This window comes from Dendropsophus ebraccatus, chromosome 10, assembly GCF_027789765.1.
Source record: "Dendropsophus ebraccatus isolate aDenEbr1 chromosome 10, aDenEbr1.pat, whole genome shotgun sequence".
Lineage (NCBI taxonomy): Eukaryota > Metazoa > Chordata > Amphibia > Anura > Hylidae > Dendropsophus > Dendropsophus ebraccatus.
This window is the reverse complement of record NC_091463.1, coordinates 88,300,270-88,323,450: the sequence shown is the minus strand read 5'-3', so window position 1 is coordinate 88,323,450 and position 23,181 is coordinate 88,300,270. Positions and strand designations below refer to the sequence as shown.

The following is a 23,181-nucleotide window of genomic DNA, read 5'->3' as shown; positions in this document are numbered from 1 at the left end:
TCAGGGGTAGGGAATCGGCTTTCTAGCTGTTGTAAAATTACAACTCACATCATGCCTGGACAGCTAAAGGCCCTCCAGGCATGTTTGGGATTTGTAGTTTTTCAACAGCTGGAGAGCCGAAGGTTCCCCATCCCTAAACTAAAGACTACCTGTTTAAAAAAAAATAATTATATTCTCTCACTCTCTGCCTTGCTTTGTTACAGGTGGTGGTCACATATTTTTTCAGATAACTGGTGCCAGAGAATTGTAATTTACTTCTCCAGTCTTCCAGCACTTATCAGCTGCTGTATGTCCTGCAGTAAGTGGTGTATTCTCTCCAGTCTGACACAGTGCTCTCTGCTGCCACCTCTGTTCCTGTCCAGGGCTGGAGCAAATCCCCATAGAAAACCTCTCCAAATGGGCAAGAATATCACTTCCTGCAGGATATACAGCAACTGATAAGTACTGGAAGATTTGAGATTTTTAATAAAAGTAAATCACAAATCTCTGGCACCAGTTGATACGAAATAAAAAAAAAATTGTACTACCCTTTTAACACTTCAAAGTGGTGTTAGTGCTGTCACTGCTGTTCTTGAGCCTCTCCTGCACATGGCACTTGCTAAGCTCCTCCCCCACTTCCTGTGTTTGTTTCTGATTCCTCTGTTACTAGAGGTGGTTTCCCCTAGTGGACAGCAGATTGAAGTGAGACACCTGGTGGCTAGGGTTTTACAGCTTATATATTTCTGGAATAAGGAGTAATGTTAGGTAAATGAAGTGATATACACACATTAGGAATCACACAGCCTATCACTTGGAGGAAAGATATTTAAGATGACTAAGACTACTTTAAAGTTGTAAATTCTATATCTTGTTGCTGTACAACCTGTTTGGACATTAAGGTATAACTCTTCTTTATTATCCTGACCTGACTACACGCATTATAGAGGAACTCCAGCACTTTCTCTGTAATATATTGCTGGGGTTGCTGAATAAAAACAAAACAAAAACAACAACCCATACTCTCCTAACACTCTCGTGACATCTTTGGAGTCCTAACAATGACAACCTGCTCAGCCAATCTCTGACTGCAGCACCGTCCTACACCAGCCAGTGATTGGCTGAGCAGGTTGTCACTGCCGGGACTGTTTTGAAAGTAACAGCCAGATCGTTCAATGTTGGACTCTAAGGGTACTATTACACGGAACGATAATCGGCTGAATCGGGCGGCTTATCGCTCCATGTAATAAAGACAACGATCATCGGCTGATCGTTGATATAGGTTCTGACCTATTTCCGTCGGGGGCCGACCGCACATCGCTACGTGTAATAGCGATGCGTGGCCGGGCGACTGCCGATATACATTACCTATCCACGTTCCAGGGCTGCTGCTGTGGTCTTCTCCCCGGGTCCCGTGCGCTCTAACTTCAGAGTGGCCTGTCAGCTGACAGGCCGCTCAGCCAATCACAGGCTGGGACCGCCGCGACCTGTGATTGGCTGAGCGGCCTGTCAGCTGACAGGCCTCTCTGAAGTTAGAGTCCGCGGGACCTGTGGAGAAGAACACGGCAGCAGCAGCAGCCCTGGAACGTGGATAGGTAATGCATATAGTTAAGCAAGGGCTGCAAGGACATCGGTAACGATGTCCCTGCAGCCCTTGTTTAACGATTATCGGGCCGTGTGATAGGTCCAGTAAACGAGAGACGATCTAGCAGATCTCTGCTCGTTTACAGGTATTATCGGGCCCCCATCGGCCCGTGTAATACCACTCTAAGGGAAAATTTTCGTTACATCGTTCGGATCTAAACAATAATCGTTCAGTTGAATAGCAGTTAACAATTAATTGACGAACGAGAAATCGTTGATCGCTTAAAAAGACCTGGACCTATTTTTATCATTGCTCTTTCGCATTGGATAAGATGTCGTTCGCAGTAGCAATGAACGCAATAGCGATGACAAGACGACCGCAGGAACGAACATTAGTAACAGTTATTGTTTCATGTAAATGGGTGAGCGATTTCAGGCCGTTCGCAATATCGGTCGTTTGAAATCGTTTATCGTTAACGATTATGTGAACGATAATCATCCTGTGGATAAGGACCCTTAGTTTGCCCATCTTGTGTTAGGCATCCAGGCTCCGTCCCCAGTGTCCTTCCCCCTCTGTCACAATATAGAACATGTGTAGTTCATTGAGTGTGTATGTGGGATGATGGGAAGATGGCTGTTCACAAAATTTAATTTTTAATTCTTATCACATGATGTGTTGCACAAGCTTATTGCATATGAAGGGAAATAAGGTCTCTGGGAATGGACATGGACAGTTTTATTGCATCTATATCGCTTCTGTAATGACATCATCTTATAAGGATCGACTGCTCCTTAATGGTATGGAGGATACTGGAGAAATCACCCAGCGGTGGTAGTGCTTGCCGTCACAATAGGGATGCAGGTCTGGCTCTCTGCAGAGAGGGGGATACGTGATGGTTTACATTGGGTAATGTATACATATATACCTTACTTACAGTCTATTTCATGTCTTGAACAAAACAGAGGCTAAAATAGAGAGCTGACTTGAGTAGAGATCTCCTTTTGGGATGTTCTCTCTATGAAGAACATATGTCCATGCCTTACAACAACTAAAGGATAGCGGAGCATGATGGGAATTATAGTTTAACAGGTGGGCGGTCACAGGTTGGGCAACATTGCAGTACAAAGATAGGCTATTTAGTTTAGTGAGAAGGGTGTAATGCTGACTTTTCCCTGTGGAGGCGCTGCTGGGCAGTGGAACATTGACAGATTCCTAACATATATACAGGGGCATACATGTGCCACAAATCCCCCTCTCAACCCTATAGGTTTCTATAATACTGTACAACCGGGTCCCATTTTTGGACTTAAAGGGGTTGAACAGACTTAGGAAGACATGGCGGCTTTCTTCCAGGAACAGCACCTCTCCTGTCCTCAGTTTGAGTTTGCAGCTCAGTTCTGTTGACGTGAATGGAGCTGAATTGTAATACTACACAGGGGTTGTGCTGTTTTTTTGCAAGAAAGTAGCTGTGTGTGTGTTTTCTAACCCTGGATAAGTCTTTTAAGTTCATAATGACTACAGAGGTGACAGATTATTGAAGCCAAAGTCAGAAACAGACTATAAACAGAGAACAGGTCATTAAGGAAAGACTGAGATTTCTCCTCTTTTCAAATCCATTCCTGGCTTTGGCTTCAATAATCTTTGGGTATGTGCACACTATGGAATCAGTGCAGAAAGAGTCTTTGACGTTACCCACCGCGTTGCAGAACGTTGTCAGCACCCCGGCTTAGGATCTGGATGTTAGTCTTCATGTTATCCTTGAGCTGATGATGATATAACATGTGATTTGGTGACACCAGAAATACAGGAGGATAGTGGGATGTGGGGAGGGGGCACTCACCGCCTGCAGCATTGCTTCTCTGCTCGGTAAGGAGGTTGATCCAGAAGAGGCCACGCCTTTAATCATCAGTCCCACCTTTCGATCTGTTAGGGTGAATGACATTGCTGTCAGGTACCATATTGAGAGAATAGAATATCATAAAGAACACCCCATCTAAACACGTAGCCAACGTGTACGTTTGTGTCTGTATGATGGATGAACGTCCCCTTTGTCAAAATTAAATTGACAAAGGGGTTTGGGGGGGTTACTTTGCCTGAAAGTGAATTGTGTAGAAGCGTTATAAGGACTGAATAGAGCCATACCCAAGCCTGTGCGCTGAGCTACATTCATTGGAGGAATAATCTCTCCCCATACTTGGGATCAGTGGGTGTCCCAGTGGTCGGATCCCCTCCGATCAGCTTGTTATGTTGTAGATAGTTATACATTTTGGAGACTGGAATATCTCTTTAAAGGGGACCTATTATTTAAACAAACTTCTGACTTGTTATGGCGCCATGTCACAGGTTTGTATTGGTTAGGGTCCAGGTGCTGAGAACCCCACCAATCGCTAGAATCAAGGGGCAGACTGCATGCACTCTACCTCTTCATCTCACCTTTTTGTCTCACTTTTAGGGTATAAACCCACTTGCCCCACTCGCAGCGGATCCCGGCCCTATGCTCTCAGTGGCAGAGAAACTCGCAGCGGATCCCGGCCCTATGCTCCCAATGGCAGAGAAACTCGCTGTGGATCCCGGCCCTATGCTCTCAGTGGCAGAGAAACTTGCTGCGGATCCCGGCCCTATGCTCTCAATGGCAGAGAAACTCGCTGCGGATCCCGGCCCTATGCTCTCACTGGCAGAGAAACTCGCTGCGTATCCCGGCCCTATGATCTCAATGGCAGAGAAACTCGCTGCGGATCCCGGCCCTATGCTCCCAATGGCAGAGAAACTCGCTGCTGATCCCGGCCCTATGCTCTCACTGGCAGAGAAACTCGCTGCGCATCCCGGCCCTATGCTCCCAATGGCAGAGAAACTCGCTGCGGATCCCGGCCCTATGCTCCCAATGGCAGAGAAACTCGCTGCGGATCCCGGCCCTATGCTCCCAATGGCAGAGAAACTCGCTGCTGATCCCGGCCCTATGCTCTCAGTGGCAGAGAAACTCGCTGCTGATCCCGGCCCTATGCTCTCAGTGACAGAGAAACTCGCTGCTGATCCCGGCCCTATGCTCTCACTGGCAGAGAAACTCGCTGCTGATCCCGGCCCTATGCTCTCAGTGGCAGAGAAACTCGCTGCTGATCCCGGCCCTATGCTCTCAGTGACAGAGAAACTCGCTGCTGATCCCGGCCCTATGCTCTCACTGGCAGAGAAACTCGCTGCGGATCCCGGCCCTATGCTCTCAATGGCAGAGAAACTCGCTGCGAATCCTGGCCCTATGCTCTCACTGGCAGAGAAACTCGCTGCGGATCCCGGCCCTATGCTCTCAGTGGCAGAGAAACTCGCTGCGTATCCCGGCCCTATGCTCTCACTGGCAGAGAAACTCGCTGCTGATCCCGGCCCTATGCTCTCACTGGCAGAGAAACTCGCTGCTGATCCCGGCCCTATGCTCTCACTGGCAGAGAAACTCGCTGCGGATCCCGGCAGAATTGTGGAGAGCTTTATGGGTGAGGAGTTTGTCCTGAATTCTTTGCTTAATGGGTAACCAGTGCAGTAACTGGCACAGGGGGGAGACGTCAGTGTAATGGCTGGAGAGGAAGATGAGTCTGGCTACTGCGTTCAGGATAGACTGGAGAGGGGAGAGCTTAGAGAAGGGAAGACCGATTAGTAGGGAGTTACAGTAAGACAAGAATGGATCAGAGTGACAGTAAGAGTCTGAGCTGTGTTGATGGTGAGAAACGGGCAGATTCTGGAGCCTAAGGATTATTACACATTATCTAACAGATCAAGAATGTAGCCGGATAACCCTTTTAAGTTTACATTGACTACAGATCAGAAAGAGGTGACAGATTTATCTGACAGATTTTTAAAGCCCAACCCAGGATCAGACTATAAACCGAGAACAGGTCATGAAGGAAAGACTGGGACCTCTCTTCTTTTCAAATCCATTCCTGGCTATGGCTTCAAAACACTGTCAGATAAATCTGTGTGTGTAATAGGGTAGGGCCATAACTTTTCAAATATGGTGTTCTCATTAAAATTACAAAAAAAAATCTCAGTAAATGTTTGTTATTTCCATCTAGTGGTTGTTTCTAGAGATGAGTGAATCTACAGTAGGATAAAGCGGTTCGGAATTCCGCTGATCGGGCTGCGGGGCTTTGAAGTCTGTTCCGCTCCGTGCCGCTCCTCCCCAGGTGATGGGAAAAAACTGGGTCCAGTCCTGGGAAACTGGGAGAAGTTTCCCAGGACTGGATCCATGTTTTCCCAGCACCTAGGGAGGAGCGTCACGGAGCGGAACAGACTTCAAGGCCCCGCAGCCCGATCAGCAGAATCCCAAAGCGCTTTGTTCTACTGTAGTTGTTCCTTATTGGCTCTGTATCGTAATAACCCATATAGTTTGAAGAAGTATTGTCACCCAGCTCTACAACAGTACCAAATAGCAAACCTGCCTAGCAGTATGGTTATCTAGGCAGATCTAACCACCAGTAATGGGGAAGATGTAGAAGTGCTATGAACCTCCAGTGTAATCTCTAGTGTGTGTGTGTGTGTATATATATATATATATATATATATATATATAGTAGTAATAGTATACGACAGTCGTTTACCTGGTACATTAAGGGCCGTCACCTGAACCTCACACAGGGTCAGCGTATCATTGCGATTCGGTATAAATATAATGACATATCGCCCAAAGATTCCACCCAATGGTAAGGTGATCGTCATTCCTGGAGCTATGTTGCCGATGACAATGTGTCTAGAATAAGTTAGGAAACTTAGTTAAAGGAGTAGTCCTCTTTTGCTTCATGGAAATTATTAGGGGAAACAATTGGTACTTTAAGATTCAGCTATTGCATGAATCTAAGGAAACACAATAATATTAGTTACAAATCAGGGTTGCCATCTCCTCACCTTGGGGTAGACATTCCGTAGTTTTCCAGACTCTCACCCACATTGACCTCAGCCCAGGGCGCCTGACTGGTCATCGTTGTGAATTGGCTGGTGATGGAGATAGTGTCGATGAGGTAGCCACGTCTTAGGTCCACAATCCACCATGGCTGGTACTCACTGGACGTCTGACTGCAGGATCCCTTCAGAAAATTAGTGTTCATGTTTCCATCTATTGCTAAGTGAGCTCCACCCTGTCCTGAGACTGTGCTGGACTGTAAGGCGAGACCCTGCAGAGCCACATTCACCGCTGGAAGAGAAGGACGTCATAACTATTATATGTATAAACCAATAGTGCATAGTAACAAAAGGGAAAATGACAAATCTGACTACCTCAGCAAGTGTTGGGTGGGTGGGCCTATCATCTGGACTATGTCTATAACATTCAAAAGAATGATGGTTTACCTCATGGAGATCAACCAAAACACTGCAGAGACACCATCACATGTTTCTCAACATCAGTGAATCTAGGACATTGCCTCCTGGGAAATCAAATATGCAAAAATACTATGCGTTTCTCTCAGAGAAACACATGATGGTGTCTCCGCAGTATTTTTGCATATTTAATTTCCCGGGAGACAACGTACTAGATTCACTGACATTGAGAAACATGTGATAGTGTCTCCGCAGTGTTTTGTGTCAACCATCATTCTTTTGAATGCACTTACCAGACTTTGCTCCCACTAGCCAGAATCTTGCTCCACACTGATGAAGGGCATATACCCTGAAACAGCTGTTTGTGGATGGATACCTTGATTGGTTGGTCCTTCCCAGTAGAAGGTCTGGCTAGCTCACTGACGTTGAGAAACACGTGTTGGTGTCTCCACAGTATTTTTGCATATATCTGGAACATGACCGCCACCTTGAAAGCCGCTAACTTGGATCAAGGGCAAGTTTTTCCAATGGGAAGGCGCTCTTGTGGTTTAAAAGTTATCAGCACGGAAAGTTGCAACAACAAACGGGAACGTTCCCTGTGATGCACGGATGCTGTCCATGGTGCTAAATATAGAGCTGAAGGTGCAGAATCCAACTTCTTGTGCAAATCTGATTGTGGCAATTGGTTTCTGAGACAATTGTGGTCTTCTCTGAGATTCTAATGACTATCTTCATTGGAAAAACTTGCCCTTGATCCAATATGGCGGCACTCAAGATGGTAACAGTATTCTGGACATAGCCTAGAAAATAGATATATAATTTTCCCTTTTGTTACTGAAATAAATGGGGGGCTCAGACATTTTGCCCTGTATTTGCTTTGTATCTACAGCTTTGCCTGTTTACTTGGCCAAAAGTAATGTTCACTTTAACACAGGCTCTTGAGCTCTCTCTATAAAGATAATAGAACGTATAATAGATCAACACACCTTCATGACAGCAACTAAAAAGAGTAATAAAGCTGGCTAGACTCCCTGACACCATATAAAACAGCACCAGCCATGTCTATGACTGACTTTAATAAATTGTAGTAGATGGGGGCCATTAAAGCACACCTGTTGTTTCAGGTACTTAGTTGTGTGTAAACAAAGAACACTTTTTCTGGACAATATATAAGTTGTATAAGGCATTTCTCACCAGTTTTCACCTTCCCAGGTATGTAGTTGTCCATTTTTTTTTGACTTATGTCTTCTATAATCTGCTCACACATAAAGGAAGGTAATTCTGCTCCTCCATGTCTGTATACTCACCCTATGAAGTGGCGGAAGCAGATTGGAGACATTATAGAGCAGTACTGAGCAGTGTAAGCTGTGAATGCAGCACTGGGGTACTGGGGTGAGACCTTGTACTCACCTAGTACTAGTTCAAAAGTGATCGTGGAAACTACGAGCCCGTAAGTCTAACATCTATAGTGGTTAAAGTATTTGAGGGGATTGTAAGAGATGCTATACTGGAGTATCTTAATGAAAATAATCTTATAACGCAGCGCCAGCATGGATTTATGAGGGATCGGTCCTGTCAGACTAATCTGATCGACTATGAAGAAGTCAGTTATAGACTGGACCTGGGGGAGGCTGTGGATGTTGTGTATCTGGACTTTTTAAAGGCATTTGATGCGGCACTGTGCTGCATGAAAGGTTGGTCTACAAAATGAGGATGCTGGGACTTGGGGAAAACGTATGCAAATGGGTAAGTAATTGGTTGTGTGATAGAAAACAGAGGGTGGTCATTGATGGAACATATTCAGATTGGGTTTTAGTTACTAGTGGGGTACCACAGGGGTCAGTGTTGGGTCCACTCCTTTTTAATATATTTATTAATGATCTTGTTGAGGGGCTACAGAGTAGAATCTCCATTTTTGCAGATGATATTAAACTGGGTAAAGTAATCACCACAGAGGATGATAATATCACATTACAGAGGGATTTGGAGAAGCTGGAGGCTTGGGCGGTGAAATGGCAAATTTAGTTTAATGTGAATAAATGTAAGGTTATGGATTTGGGCTGCAGAAATAATAAGTACAGTTATGTGCTAAATAATAAAACACTGGGTAAAACTGCTTCCGAAAAGGCATTGGTGGACAGTAAACTCAACTTTAGTGATCAGTGCCAGGCAGCAGCTGCCAAGGCTAATAAAATAATGGGGTGCATCAAAAGAGACCGAGAGAGAGAGTGCATAGGAGGGCGACAAAAGGTCATTAAGGGAATGGGTGGGCTACAGTACCAAGACAGGTTATCAAGCTTGGGGTTATTTACACTAGAAAAAAGACGTTTTAGGGGCGATCTGATCACAATGTACAAATATATGAATGGACAGTACAGAGATCTTTGTAGTGATCTCCTTACTCCTAGGTCTGTAACCATGACAAGGGGGCATCCTCTACGTCTAGAGGAAAGAAGATTTCACCATCAGTATCGATGCGGATTCTTTACTGTACGAGCGGTGAGACTGTGGAACTCTCTGCCACATGATGTTGTCATGGCCGATTCATTAAATACATTTAAGGGAGGCCTGGATGCTTTTCTTCAACAACATAATATTACAAGTTATGGGCATTAGATTTCCAGTGATACGTTGGTCCAAGGATTATTCTGATTGCCATTGGAGTCGGGAAGGAATTTTCTCCCTGTTATAGGGCAATTGTCATCTGCCTCATAGGGGTTTTGCCTTCCCCTGGATTAACACAGTAGGGTTCGCCTAGGTTGAACCTGATGGACTCTTGACTTCTTTCAACCTTGTTTACTATGTTAGTACTCACTAGGGCTCTTATTTAAGCCCTCATCTTGCTATAGCCCTACGGGAGAAGGTCCGGAAGCTGCTTTGTTCTGGTGCTTTCCACAATAACTGCATTGGCTGTAGGAGGCTGGGACAAGTCTGGGAACAGGTGTGTCAGCAGTCACGTTGCAGCTAGACACCAGGACCAGGCTCACCTCCTTTAGCTCATATTCCACAAGGAGGCCTCGCTCACAACAAGACCGTGGAGGGCACAGGGATATTCTGCTCCATACTGGGATAAAACCGCTGCTGGGAAGATTTAGGGAACGCCGACCACAGAAAAGTGGGATTCAAAGGAATCAGCAGAATTCTATCAGGATATACCAGGGGCTGCACTGCCTCCGTCCTGAATCACATAGTCCATGGACATATTATAGGTTGTCAATGAAGTCTGGTATGAAAGCTATATAAAAATATCAAAAATATTTGTAAAAGATATAAGAATATTATCAGGGTGCTTATAGTTACCCCAGAATTCATTTACCTGCAGATTCCACATGTGTTTCATACTTTAGACCTGTAATCGCAACAACAGGAGTTATATATCACATATCAACAATTCTGAGGTTATTACAAAGTGTTAAAAAGTAGTAGATTACTATTGCTATAGATTACCCACAGACCTACTGTATGTTACCCGGGTACGAACCCACACACTGTATATGCAGCAGATATACAACAAATACGCAGCAGATTTTATGGTGCAGATTTGATGCGGTGTTCAGTTATTTAGATCTAATCTGCTGCGTATTTGCTGCGTATCGCAGCTGTAAATACGCTGCGTATACGGTGTGGGTTTATACCCTAAAGGGGTACGACAAAGAAAAAAAATTGGTGACTGAAAGTTACATAGCTTTCTAATTTACTTCTATTTAAAAATCTCAAATCTTCCCATACTTTTCAGCTGCTGTATGTCCTGCAGGAAGTGGTGTATTCTTTCCAGTCTGACACAGTGCTCTCTGCTGCCACCTGTACAGAGCAGTAGCAAATTCCCATAGAAAACCTTTCCTGCTCTCTACAGTTCCTGACATGGACAGAGGTGGCAGCAGAGAGCATTGTGTCAGACAGGAAAGAATACACCACTTTCTGCAGGACATACAGCAGCTGATAAGTACTGGGAGACTGAGAGTTTTATAAATAGAAGTAAATTACAAATCTATATAACTTTCTGACAACAGTTTATGTGAAAACATTTTTCTTTCCTCTGGAGTACCACTTTAAAAACATGGCATTGGAAAATGGTTCAATTTATGTAATGGATCAAACTGTCTCATAGTTTTCTTTCTGCTCCTGTGATGCAAAAGAACAATGAAAATTACCACACGAGTGAACCCAGCCATAATGGTTAATCTTTCCACAGGGTAAACAGTGCCCCCAGGATATCTGAGCCGCCATACTATTACAGAATAAGTAGTGGATTATATATCCTACATCTTCCGCTCAGCAGCCATTACACACAAGGATCATATATGAGGTCACTCAAGAATCACAATGTTGACACTCATAGACTGAGCCTCTAGTTTTCCCCTATGAGAAGCTAATTACAGAGAGATACATTGCAGGGACCCCTAGTGATGAGCTGTAATCGGTGTTGGAGTCTCAAAGCAGGTGTTCCATTTTCCTGCAGCGTCCCCGCAGGAGAAGTTAAGCATTACATGGTTCTCATTAAAGGGATTTGAAAAACATGGCCACTTTCAATTGACTGTCTTTGCCCTGTATGGAGGCACTCTCTGTAGATGAGATCCTAAATGAAGGACGCTCTCTCTTAATAGGTTTTAAAAAATTAGACAACCCCCTATTAAATATGGCTACAACTTCTGTTAGTCCTTCCTATAGTAATCACCTAGTAAGGGTTGTAAGGAGTACATATATCGTATATCGCTCACCTCCAAGCATAAGGAATATGAGCACAGCCTGGACGGTCTCCATCTCTCCCAGGTGTCCGGGTAATACGTTCGTTACTTTCCGTGTCACTCCACCACGCTGTGATTTTACATGGCAAATTAGGCCTGTGTTAGTCTATGTAGATCATTGCTTTAAACAGTCTCTACCCAAAGTCAACATACTACCTACATAGAGCTGCTGCTAGCACCTGTGTATGTAAATGCTTTGCAGGTATATAGTATACACTAAGGTGGTGATCATGGCGGCAGAATAAATCTATTCTTATATTATGTAATGGGGGAACTATATGGAATTTGACTTTGCATGTTACTCCATGACGTATATAGTTACGAGTCATGAGAATGGGAAAATCCCATTCTAAGTATGTAGACACTTTCAACTAATCCTGACCCATTGTTGTCTGGTGTATAGGATCCTCCAGGGTGATGTGCTCACATAGTGTCGTAACATCGCACAGTCACACGTCCACTCATATGAAGGGCTCGAGGATGACGATGAGAGCGTGAGAGTTTGTTACTGACCTCATTCTATGACATGGAACCACTGAGTAAAGATACTATAAAATGAGTATTTATAGTAGTATAGGTGGCGTTGGGGTCGAGAGGCAAATAAGAACAATGTGGCAGGAGCTTTAGTAGTTGTAGTTTCATTTAAACATCATATTTGGAGTTTAGGAGTCAAGTGGGTGGGTCTACTCAGTGATTAACAGCCCTCATGAATGAGTGTGAGGGTTGTCAACAGTCCAGAAATTCCTGGACTTTTTTCTAGTCTGGTTTCACACTGCCTCAAAATTTAGAAAAAAAAAAAAGTAAGTGAGCAGATGTTAGCTGGAAGTTAATGGTCAATGCCTTACATACTTGGCGTTTTTCTCTCTTCTCTGACATTTTTGAGGCTCTGTAGCAACTTTTCCAAAACGCAGCATGCTGAGGGTGTGATGTTTTTTTTCTGCAAACTGGTATTTTTGGGCAGGACACCCTGAAGCCCCTGATTGGCTACGCAAAGACTCCTGCAGTTTAAGCTCAGCCAATCAGCGGCTGCATCAGTGTTCCACCTCAGCCATTGATTGGCTGAGTGGACAATTGAGGAGTCAGAGCCTGGCACAAATGAAGCTCAGTGTGCTGGGTCTAGTGAAGAAAGAAGTCTAAGAGTCTAAAGGTGAGTATGACCCCCCCCCCCTACACTGCACCTGTCCCAGCAAGGAAGGGGGTCACTTAAGCACCTTCATTGTTGGCACAGATGGGGTGCAAGATCAATATGGCCCCAAGTGGTTAAGTGGGCATGCAATGCATCCTCATTTAACTCCTTGGGTGCCAGACTGTAAGCAGCTATCTGTCAGATGCTGCGTACTGTGAGGAGCAGAACACCTGTGAAAATGATGGGTGTTCTGCTCCTGTTTTTTTTTTGTGACTCTCCTTTTTGTTTTTCAAAGATTGGTATTCTGAGGATTACGTGGGATTCTGTGGACTATGTTGATGACAAGCATATTTTTTATTTTAATAAAATGGTCAATGAGGGGTGTGGGGGTGTCTTTATTTGAATAAAAAATATTTTTCATTTTTGTATTGTCTATTTTCTAGACTTAACAGGCTTACTAGTGGAAGCTGTCTGATAGACGGCATCCAATACTAAGCCGGAGCTTATACCAGAACTACCGCCTCCCCCCCATTATTACCCCAGTACCCCCCTCCCCCCAGAGGTACTGTGAAGAGCCTGGTACCAGTAGTCCTCGAGCTTCAAAAAAATGGCGCTCCTGGACTGGATGGTGGTCCCTTCCCATCCTGGCACTACTATGCTGATGCTATTTAGTTTTTGACCTGGCTGGTCATGGAAATTGGGGGAACACTACACTCTGTTTTTATTATTATTATATTTAGGGTTACCTCCATTTCCATTATCAGCCAGGTAAAAAAAATAATCTTATTTTATAGCTCTCAACTATGGAAACTGAAGATACAGTGGGGGCCAGAAAAGGAGGAAGGGAGATCGAGATGCAAGATCGCGCAGCAGCGCAGAAGGTATGTATGCAATGCTTGGGTGCTGTCAGTTTCCCTTTGCTAGTGGCCGCACATCTCATTTACACAGGGATACGTGTGGCTGATAGTGATAAAATGATGCAATCTGTTCTTGGCTAATCTCTCTCACTTTTACACGGGCCGGTTATCGGCCGTAGAAGCGTCTCTAGCAATGATTCTGGTATTCGGCCCGATAATCGTTCCGTAAGACTTACAGATAGCGTGAGCTATGTTACATAATGTGGGTAATGGGTGGATCAATGTAAACCTTAGCAGTTTTATGACATGACGGAACAATTACTGACAGATTTTATAGGGGAAGAGGGTGACTGATTTAAGGAAGGATCTTCTCATACATCACTTCTTAGGAGAGTCTATGTCTTGTTAGACACATGATGTGAGACGCACGGAGGACCAGGACATCTGATTCATTATTCCTGTTTATGTTTTGTCTTCCTCGTATACTGAGCAGTCTCCTCATCTACAGACGGGAACATGAAATACATCAACTCCTGGGAAAGGTATGTGGCCATAATAACGTGTGGTGGCAGGATTACTGGGGTTATTACTGCGGCTGATGAGAAGGATAACAATACACTGCAATCACAGTCGCATGCTTCCTTCTTCCTGTAGAGTGTAGCCAGGTCATGCATCAGGTATACGGGTATAGGGTTTGGATGGGGCAGGAATTCAGTTCATTGTCCTTGACTAGAATCTATTCCTGGATAACACACTTTCCATGGGCTTCTGTTTAGGGGTGCAGATTTTGTTTAACTAGCAGGATCTGACTGGGAAGAAAAATACTGGTTATATCCTACTAAACCAGAGATGGGAAACCTTCGGCCCTCCAGCTGTTGCAAAACTACATTTCCCATCATGCCTGGACAGCTGAAGCTAAAGCTTTGGCTGTCCAGACACAATGGGAAATTGAGTGGATGCTTTAGGATCAGTCGGAATCTGTTGGTGTCTGTGATGTGATGGACCATTCGGCTCCTATTTCGAACCTTGAGTGGAGTCTGTGATGGAGTACCGACTCAACTGTGAACCTAGCCTAACTTGCTGGCACCCCCTAGCACTTAGAACACATGTACTATCAGCTACTCCTTGGTGCACATATACATAGGACCCCATTGCAATCTAAAATGCGTATAAAAATATATTTATGTCACCCAACATCTCCAAAACCTTGCTACCCCTTTAGCAGGGATAGGGAACCTTCGGCCCTCCAGCTGTTGCAAAACTACAATTCCCATCATGCCTGGACAGACAAAACTTTGCATTGTCTGTCCAGGCATGATGGGAATTGCAGTTGTGCAACAGTTGAAGGGCCGAAGGTTCCCCATCCCTGCCCTATAGCTATGCTCCTGGATTGAATGTCTTCAAAGTCAGCTGATGATCGTGTCATTGGTTCAAACCTAAAATCATTTTCAAAATATCATACTTTACCTCACCAGGCTGCAGGTCTTCTCCTTCTCCTGGTCCTGCGTGGCAGCATCAGCTTCGGATCGGCCTGTCTGAGCTGACAGACTGCTCAGCCAATCGCTGGCCGGGACCGCCGCGGCCAGTGATTGGCTGATCGGTCTGTCAGTTCAGACAGGCCGCACCGAAGCTGCTGCGGCGCGGGACCAGGAGAAGGAGAAGACCTGCAGCCTGGTGAGGTAAAGTATGAAACAAGGGCTGCAAGGACATCAGTAACGATGTCCCTGCAGCCCTCGCTAAACGATTGTCGGGCCGTGGAATAGGCCCAGTAAACGAGCGCCGATCTAGCAGATCGGCGCTCGTTTACTTTGTTGATCGGGTCCTGGTCGGCCCCTGGAATACAACCTTAAATCTGACCAAACCATGTGGATTTACATGTAACACTAACTTTGCGTCGTGCAACCAAAGCCGCCATGTAGCCGTAGCCTCAGGGGTGATTTTTAAAAAAAGATTCTATGTGTTGCCCATCAACCAATCACAGCTCAGCTTTCATTTTACCAGAGCAATTTGAGACATGAAAGCTGAGCTGTGATAGGTTGCTATGGGCAACACCTAGTCTATTACTATAAGACAGCGCCACAAATTTCCCCTTAATGTCTATTATGCATGGATTTCTGTGGGGATTTTCAGGGGGAAGACAAGATTTCTTCATACTCCGCTCGTGTGAACACAACAAATGGAATCCTACATGAGAATTTATCATCTATGGGGGATCGATACATTGTAGGTGACATTTACTAAGTACAATGGTGGAAAAATCCGGCCTTGTTTGCCATAGCAACCAGTCCAAGCTCTGCATAACATCTCTCCAGAGTAGCTTAAAGGGGAACTGTCATGATGTACACTGACCTGATTTACATGCCGGAAGTTTGGATATCCATGGATACGACCGTGCTGGGTGGTCGTATCCATGGATACCTAAACTCCCAGTGGCATAATCAACTGCATGCCAATCAGGTCAGTGTACATCATGACAGATACCCTTTAAAGGGGTTTTCCGGGAAAAACGAAGAAATAATCTATAAAAACAAGTGAATGGTTAAATGCTTTTTAATCTGGGGATGATGACTTAAATCAATTAAAATGGCCGCCATCAACTTATCCTGTCAGGCACTTATCCCTGTCTCCTATGTGAGGACGCGCCAATCGAGCCCTGCGGAGCGGTATAAGATAATTGAACATTGGAAGCAGCAATGTGAACGTTGCGTTTGGTAAGCCTGACAGGATTTTGGAGGCAGGCATGGAGGCTTTAACATCAGTATATAAGAGATGTCGTTCTAATTCACAGTTATCTGCTGATGCTGCAGCCTTCATCTTGGCCTCCAAAATCCTGTCAGGTTTACTAGCAACAACTACGTCACTGCTACCAATCAGCCTGAGCCTCTTAAATGGCGCTTCGCAGTTTATCCTACTGAATAATTTTCAGGTTTCCCTACATAACCCTTGGCAAGGTGTACTAGGGTTGCTATCATGGTAGGCCTCAAGGCCTTCATTAGGCCTTGGTTGCCTAAAATTCCATTGCTGGGTGGGGTTGATTGGTTGATAGATAGAGCAAGCCTTCTACCTCCATAAGTATGTCACTAAAGAGTTCAGGAACATGTATATTATGGAGTGGAGTGGAAAAACACCACAAAAACACGCTAATACCCCAGATCTAAAGAATACACAGCTCAGTGCCACATCATATCACCACATCCCATCCACGCAAAATACTCAACCAAGAACTTCTGATATGTATAAATCTGCCATTACTTGTGTCAGTCATAAGCAAGGGAAAGCTAGGCCGCAAATTCCAGAGACTCCAAAATCTACATAAATCACGGCAGTACACTGATGTCTACATGCCCTGATAGTACGCCATATTAGTCCCATTTCTTACAGGCTCTGTAAGGCGACGATAGCTTTGATGGACACGTCAGCCAAACAATGCTTATAAATATGTGGGAAGAATTCACAGGTGGTCTTTACGATCTGTAAAGACGGCATTACCGCGCCACCGAACATTTATTACCGTCTTGTTAAGCGTAAGGAAGTCGTCAGCTCCTCTTATATAAAGATGACGAGATGATGACTGTGTCTGGTGTCTCCTAAGACTCGATGACAGATCCGTTCAGGAATGTTTAAAGATGGCCGCCGCATAGGCCTTTCCGTCTTATCGCTCCTGTCTGCCATGTTGAGAGATCAGACGGATTTGTCGGGATTAGAAACTGGTTATTTTTAAGGATTTTTTCACAAGTTTGAGTATTAAGAGGCTTTCGGTGCCGCAATCAGGGGATTATGTGGCGTTTCAACATGGCAGACAATGGTAGGTGGTGGGTATAACTGTGTGCAAGTGAATAATAACTCACTAACACTGCTGGATACAGATGAACGTTGGAGGTGAAATGGATTTCCTATATACCAGGTGGACTTAAACAAGTAAGTTAATTTTTTTCTCTTTTTCTCACCTCTTGGTTGAATAGTAACAACATATTCTGTAGCGCAGTACATGGATTGTTGTCAAGGGCTTCTCACATGTCATGGATGAGGCATGGAGATGGAGCAACTAGGACAGTAGTGCTTTATATAGTACATCTAAGTGGTGGTGACAGTCCCCTTGATATGCCTTTAAGATAAAGTTTGGGCTCCTCTTTTTTACTGTATAGTAAGAATGCCAAAGCTACTCTCGCGTTGAAGCACTCAAAGTGACCATGCACTACATGATTTTCATGGTTGAAGTGTAGTACTATATTTTGCCATGGGGGGAGCTGTCTCAGGAGAAGGAGTGTCTCACAGTTTGAAAAACTAGTTTGCAATGACCCTGTATTGATTAGGATGTATCCAACCCCCATGTTATCCAGCTCCTTTATCCTCAAATCTAACAGTATCACACATGAGAGGCTTAGATACGCTGGCAGGACAATGTAGTAAAAAAGTTTTATAATGTATCTAGGGATGTTCTACAACGATTACTAAGGATATTCTAGAAAGAGTCTCCCTATAAAATGTATATCCTATTCTTGATGTGTCACTTTGGGTGTAGTTTTCCCTTCATCAAGAACAGTAAATCTGATTTAAGTTTTATGTAAAGTTTTATATAAGGTCTTATATAAAGCTTTATATTTTTTATAGCTTTGTGATAAGTTCAGGAGACGCCTTTTCTTCCTTCTAAAGCCTCATATACTTCACTGTATTACATATAGGTGTTGTAGATCTATTATATGTGGCATGTGGGAATGCAGAACCATAAGGACTTGGGGTATGGGCACACATGCAGTATATTGGATATACCACTCCCGATGGTCGCAAGTGGTACTGCAGCTAAGATTAAAAAAAAAAAAAAAAATCCTATGTTTTGGAAATAATTGTTGAGATTTAAATAGACAATCAGCCCCCATGGAATGGTACCAATACTATTTTCAATGAGAATACAATGCTGAAGGGCTTCATTTTACCTGCATACATTATAATCCTGAATCTTAAAGTATATACTGGGTTGTCTTCATTACTTCACCAGTGTCTTGCCCATCCCTTAATGAGGTTGTCACCTTTGCTTTGTCAGAAGGATCCGCAGACATAGCTTATCTGCATCTGGGATCATGAGATCTAGCTCTATGACTCTAACAAGATTTTTTTTACAATTTTTCTTTTCCAATCTTTTTTCGATGTGTAGTGTATACATTACTGTTCCTTATTGGGTTGTCGATTTTCCATGCACAATTTTGTTTTTTGTTTGCTAAAGGATTAAGGGATACCTGTCACACACACAGACACATATTTATAAAGTTTGAAATGTTGCAGACATAGACAAGTGAAAAAAAAAAACAAAAACGGGCCAGCACATTTGATAGAACTATTCATACTATGCATGTGCACGCTGCATACCAGTGTGTACCATCACATGACGATAAGGAGACCTCAGAGGGACGGACACCACACTGTACCATGGCCTATCCTAGGCTAATACTAAGTAGGCATGTAGAATCCAGCTAGTCTCTGCTTAAAGGGAATGTGTCACCAACATTTTCTTTTACTGATTGAGTCACATACTAAAAGTTGTTATTTTACTCTAATCTGTTTCTATTTTCTGACTAATTTCTTTTATTTCACTTTTTGTATATTGTTATGGGGGCAGCCATCTTGAACGGGCTCTTAACAGCATTAAGTGGCATGCTTTACAGCAAGACTCATGAACATAGACTGCTATTTTCTCCTCTATCTACTGGTGTCACATGTCGCTGTAATACTGTACAAATCACTTTACAGCAGAAGTCTCAGCTTAGTTATATCCCCAGTGGTGAGAATGAAAACTGCAAGGTTTCAGGATTATTTTATAAAATAGATAAAAAAATAGAAAATTATGAAAAAACGGGACCAAAAATTCTTTAAAAATATGTATAACATAAAAACATTATTCATATAATAGGTCAATTTCTCATGACACATGTAGGATTGGTGGAGTGCAAGAATCCAAGATGGGGCAGCCACTCCCCCCCACATACAACAAGTTGCAGAGACATGTTAAAAGTTTTTATTGGTTGGGGTCTGGGTGTTAAGAAACCCAATCAATCTCTGAGAGGATCTGATCGAAAGGATCAGCTAGTGCATCTGACACAAAACAGTCCCATAGACTTAGGGTGGGTTCAGACTACGGAATTCCGTCGATAGACCGTGCTCACGGCTGCGCACCTTTCCGCCGGCTCCATAGACACCATTCTACGGGCCGGCTGATTCTGCTATCCGCCGTAAGAATTGTCAGGTCAATTCTTTCGGCGGAATGCGGAATCAGCTGTCCCATAAAAATGGTGTCTATGGAGCCGGCGGAAAGGTGCGCGGCCATGAGCGCGTACAGGCGATGGAATTCCACGGAATTTATCCGCGAGAATTCCGTAGTCCGAACCCATCCTAACATTAGAAGTCTACATAAAGCTGGGCAGGGAACAAGCAGCGGGAATGTGTTTTCTTTATTTTTTTTGTATTGTCATGTTGATGAAATATGTAAAAAAAATAAAAGAAAAAACGTGAACTACAGTATATGAAAAAAACCTCTTGACATATATGGGCTGAAAAAAATGCACCAGTTTGGATCCTTTTCAACCAAATTTCTGTTAAGAAATAAATTTCAGGCACATGAATTTTTTAAAAAAATGAATATACCAATTTGGATATACTGGGTACATTAAAATGAGAATATATACATTGTAACAAGCCTGTAACCTGTTAGGGAATATGGAAGTAAGAGTTCTCTTTCCCTACAGTGCCCCCGCAGGCCAACAGGGGTATTACACAGTTCTTATTGAAATCAATGTGCTGTCCGTGTAATGCATTATCCTGATTCCTCCAGAGAAAGAGACTTTGGGGTCCGCACATTAGACTACTATAAGGTATTGTATATGGCTCCTTGGTACATTTGGAGTCTGACATCCATAGACATTGATAGGACAAGAAGAGCGGCTAATGGTGCACATCAGAGGAGCACATGAAGGCGTCATTACATAAGGACAGAACAGGCTCCTGTAATATGGGACTATGAGTAACTCCTGTGTAAGAGCAGCCGCATCTCTCCTCGCCTTTGATGTTCATTTCTCACATCTGAGGGAGGCAGTCTCATCTCCCACTCCCACTAACATTGCTTTCACAGCAGCCTTTGGATTCCTTCCGGCCAGTGGAAGGGCGACAGGTAGGCCATTTGCTTATTTTGGGGTGTCCTATAGGTGACTTATGGTTGGGGGTCCCCATGTGACCTGCAGACACACACACCATGGAGGGCCCCAAAACATAGGATACTTTACCTTCTTCTGGATCAACACAGAAGAAAGAAGAGCTTACTACAATTGCAGTCATACCTGGAGGGATACGAACTTGCATCCCTTCAGATATATGGCGTTCATTTTAAAACTGACATCCAAGCTAAGCTGTTCGGGATGTGTGATGACAAGCTTGCTGACTGTTTCCAATAAAAATCAGCCACCCACTGGCTGTGTTGGGTCATTCAGGGGGGGTGGTTCTGGTGTTATGGGGTTGATATGTTGTATGTTGGGTCAGAATTAAGCTAGGGGGTCTGGTCTGTTGTCTGATATTACTGGAGGGGGACTGGGCAGGGGGCTAAATATATGTCTGGAATTTAGAGGTTAGGTCTTGGGGGTCTGACAATGGGGGGCCTACTTGGTGACCACTATTTTCCTGATCAGTGAGGGGTCCCAGTGATCCTGTGGATAGGTGTTAAGTTTTAATCTCGATATAGCCTCTTTTTATCTCTTAAAGGGGAACTATCGTCAGGTTAGTTTAATCCAACCTGCTGATAGCTCCCTAGTGGGAACGAAGCACTGAGAATGAAGGTATGTCTCTTACCTTCATCCCCGGCACCTTTCCCAAGCTGTTTGTTGTGAAATCCACTGCCCTGTTAGGTCATTAGGAGAACTGGGGTGGGCTTCCACCCCCCCATGTGCTGATCCAGCCCACTCCATTGATAATCAAGCCAGCAGGGGGTGGATTGGTGCACGGGGGCGATAGCCCTACACCCAGTTCTCCTAATGACATTACAGGGCAGCAGATTTCACCACAAACAGCTTGGGAAAGGTGCTGAGGAAGAAGGTAAGAGTCACACCTTCATTCTCAGCACCCCGTGCACACAAGGGAGCTATTAGCAGGTTAGAGTCATCTAACCTGCTGATAGTTCCCTTTTAAGAAGGCCTGATATTAATGGGGGTACAATGGAGAAAAAAATTTCCTTTCAAATCAACTGGTCCCAAAATGTTATACAGATTTGTAATTGACTTCTATTTAAAAATCTCTGGTCTTCCAGTACTTATAAGCTGCTGTATGTCCTGCAGGAAGTGGTGTTTTCTTTCCAGTCTGACACAGTCCTCTCTGCTGCCACCTCTGTCCATGTCAGGAACTGTCCAGAGCATGGGGATTTGCTGCTGTTCTGGACAGTTAGCTGTCTGTGTAAATACAGCTACAGATAAATCGGTAATCGTGATTGTGTCCCAATATCTTTGCTGGTCGTTAGCTGATATTTCGTAGATCAGTTCGTCTAAATAGTCGTTTAAAGCAAAAAAAGATCAGTATAACACTCTCCCAATGATCAAAGTAATAAGATTTTTACACAATTTATTTCTTCGTCAAATTGTTGATCACTTAAAAGGCTAAATCATCGCTTCTCAATCACTGTGTTATAGGACTAGCCATGACACCGTGCTCCACTATCACCATGCCGAGGTATGGAAACCACCATATTTAGTGACCCTATAAGTCAATGTAATGACAAGGGAAAAACCAAGGCCAGGTATTCATTAGGGATGAGAGAACCAGCTGAGGTTCGGGTTTGTATGAACTTGAACTCTCGGCTTCTGATTCCCGCTGTCTGCCCGCTCCGTGGAGAGGGTGGATACAACCTTAAGGACCGCCTGGAAAACTGGGATACAGCCATAGCCATGGGCTGTATCCCAGTTTTCTAGGCGGTCCTCAGGCTGTATCCACCCTCTCCACGGAGCGGGCAGACAGCGGGAATCAGAAGCCGAGAGTTCAAGTTCATACAAACCCGAACCTCAGCCGGTTCTCTCATCCCTAGTATTCATCTACAAACAGCTGTTTCGGGTGTTGCCCCTCATCAGTGTGGAGCAGGATTCTGGCTAGGTGGGAGCAATGCCTAGTAAAGCCATAAGAGAAACAGATCACTGATTTCAGGAAGACCAGCCGAAAATATCACTGTCGACTGGGTCCTTCCCGAGGGATATCTGGCTAGTCCTGTGTTTTGAGACTCTTAAATGAGGCTCTTTTTTGCATATTCATGTTTCCCAGGAAGCAATGCACTCTGGGATTTCACTTTAACCAGCAGCCCACAGTGTTATCATTTGGCTGGTTTCCTTGAGATCAGTGATCTGTTTCACTTATCTACTAGGCATTGCTCCCACCTAGCCAGAATCCTGCTCCACACTGATGAGGGGCAACACCCTGAAACAGCTGTATGTGGATGGTTACCTGGCCTTGGTTTTTTCCTTGTCATTACATTGACTTATAGGGCCACTCAATATGGCGGTTTTGGTGGTTTCCTTACAGGAGCCACCCCTTAGCTGGGTCCTTCCCGGAGCAATATCTGGCTAGTCCTGTGTTATG

The 23,181-nt window shown here is 44.1% G+C and overlaps 2 protein-coding genes across 3 annotated transcripts in view; one reads left to right on the top strand and one right to left on the bottom strand.

The window, feature by feature from the left end:
* Nucleotides 1–3,249: 3,249 nt before the first annotated feature.
* On the bottom strand, nucleotides 3,250–11,788 carry LOC138766516 (fucolectin-like). Its single transcript, XM_069944107.1, has 6 exons — nucleotides 11,575–11,788; nucleotides 10,173–10,205; nucleotides 6,446–6,731; nucleotides 6,142–6,290; nucleotides 3,402–3,484; nucleotides 3,250–3,324 (listed from the first exon to the last, which is right to left on the bottom strand). Exons 1-6 carry the CDS (start codon nucleotides 11,615–11,617, stop codon nucleotides 3,250–3,252), a joined length of 669 nt encoding a protein of 222 aa, XP_069800208.1. The 5' UTR covers nucleotides 11,618–11,788.
* Nucleotides 11,789–14,085: 2,297 nt separating this feature from the next.
* The window catches only part of VARS1 (valyl-tRNA synthetase 1), a 31,199-nt gene continuing 22,103 nt past the window's right edge, over nucleotides 14,086–23,181 (top strand). Inside the window, exon 1 of one of the 2 annotated variants that reach the window (XM_069943751.1) lies at nucleotides 14,086–14,126. In XM_069943751.1, the coding sequence (XP_069799852.1) occupies nucleotides 14,101–14,126 (26 nt within the window). In that variant the 5' untranslated portion in view covers nucleotides 14,086–14,100. Of the gene's footprint in view, nucleotides 14,127–15,667; nucleotides 15,808–23,181 lie in introns of those variants that run through there. The other variant, XM_069943750.1, reaches the window with a different exon arrangement.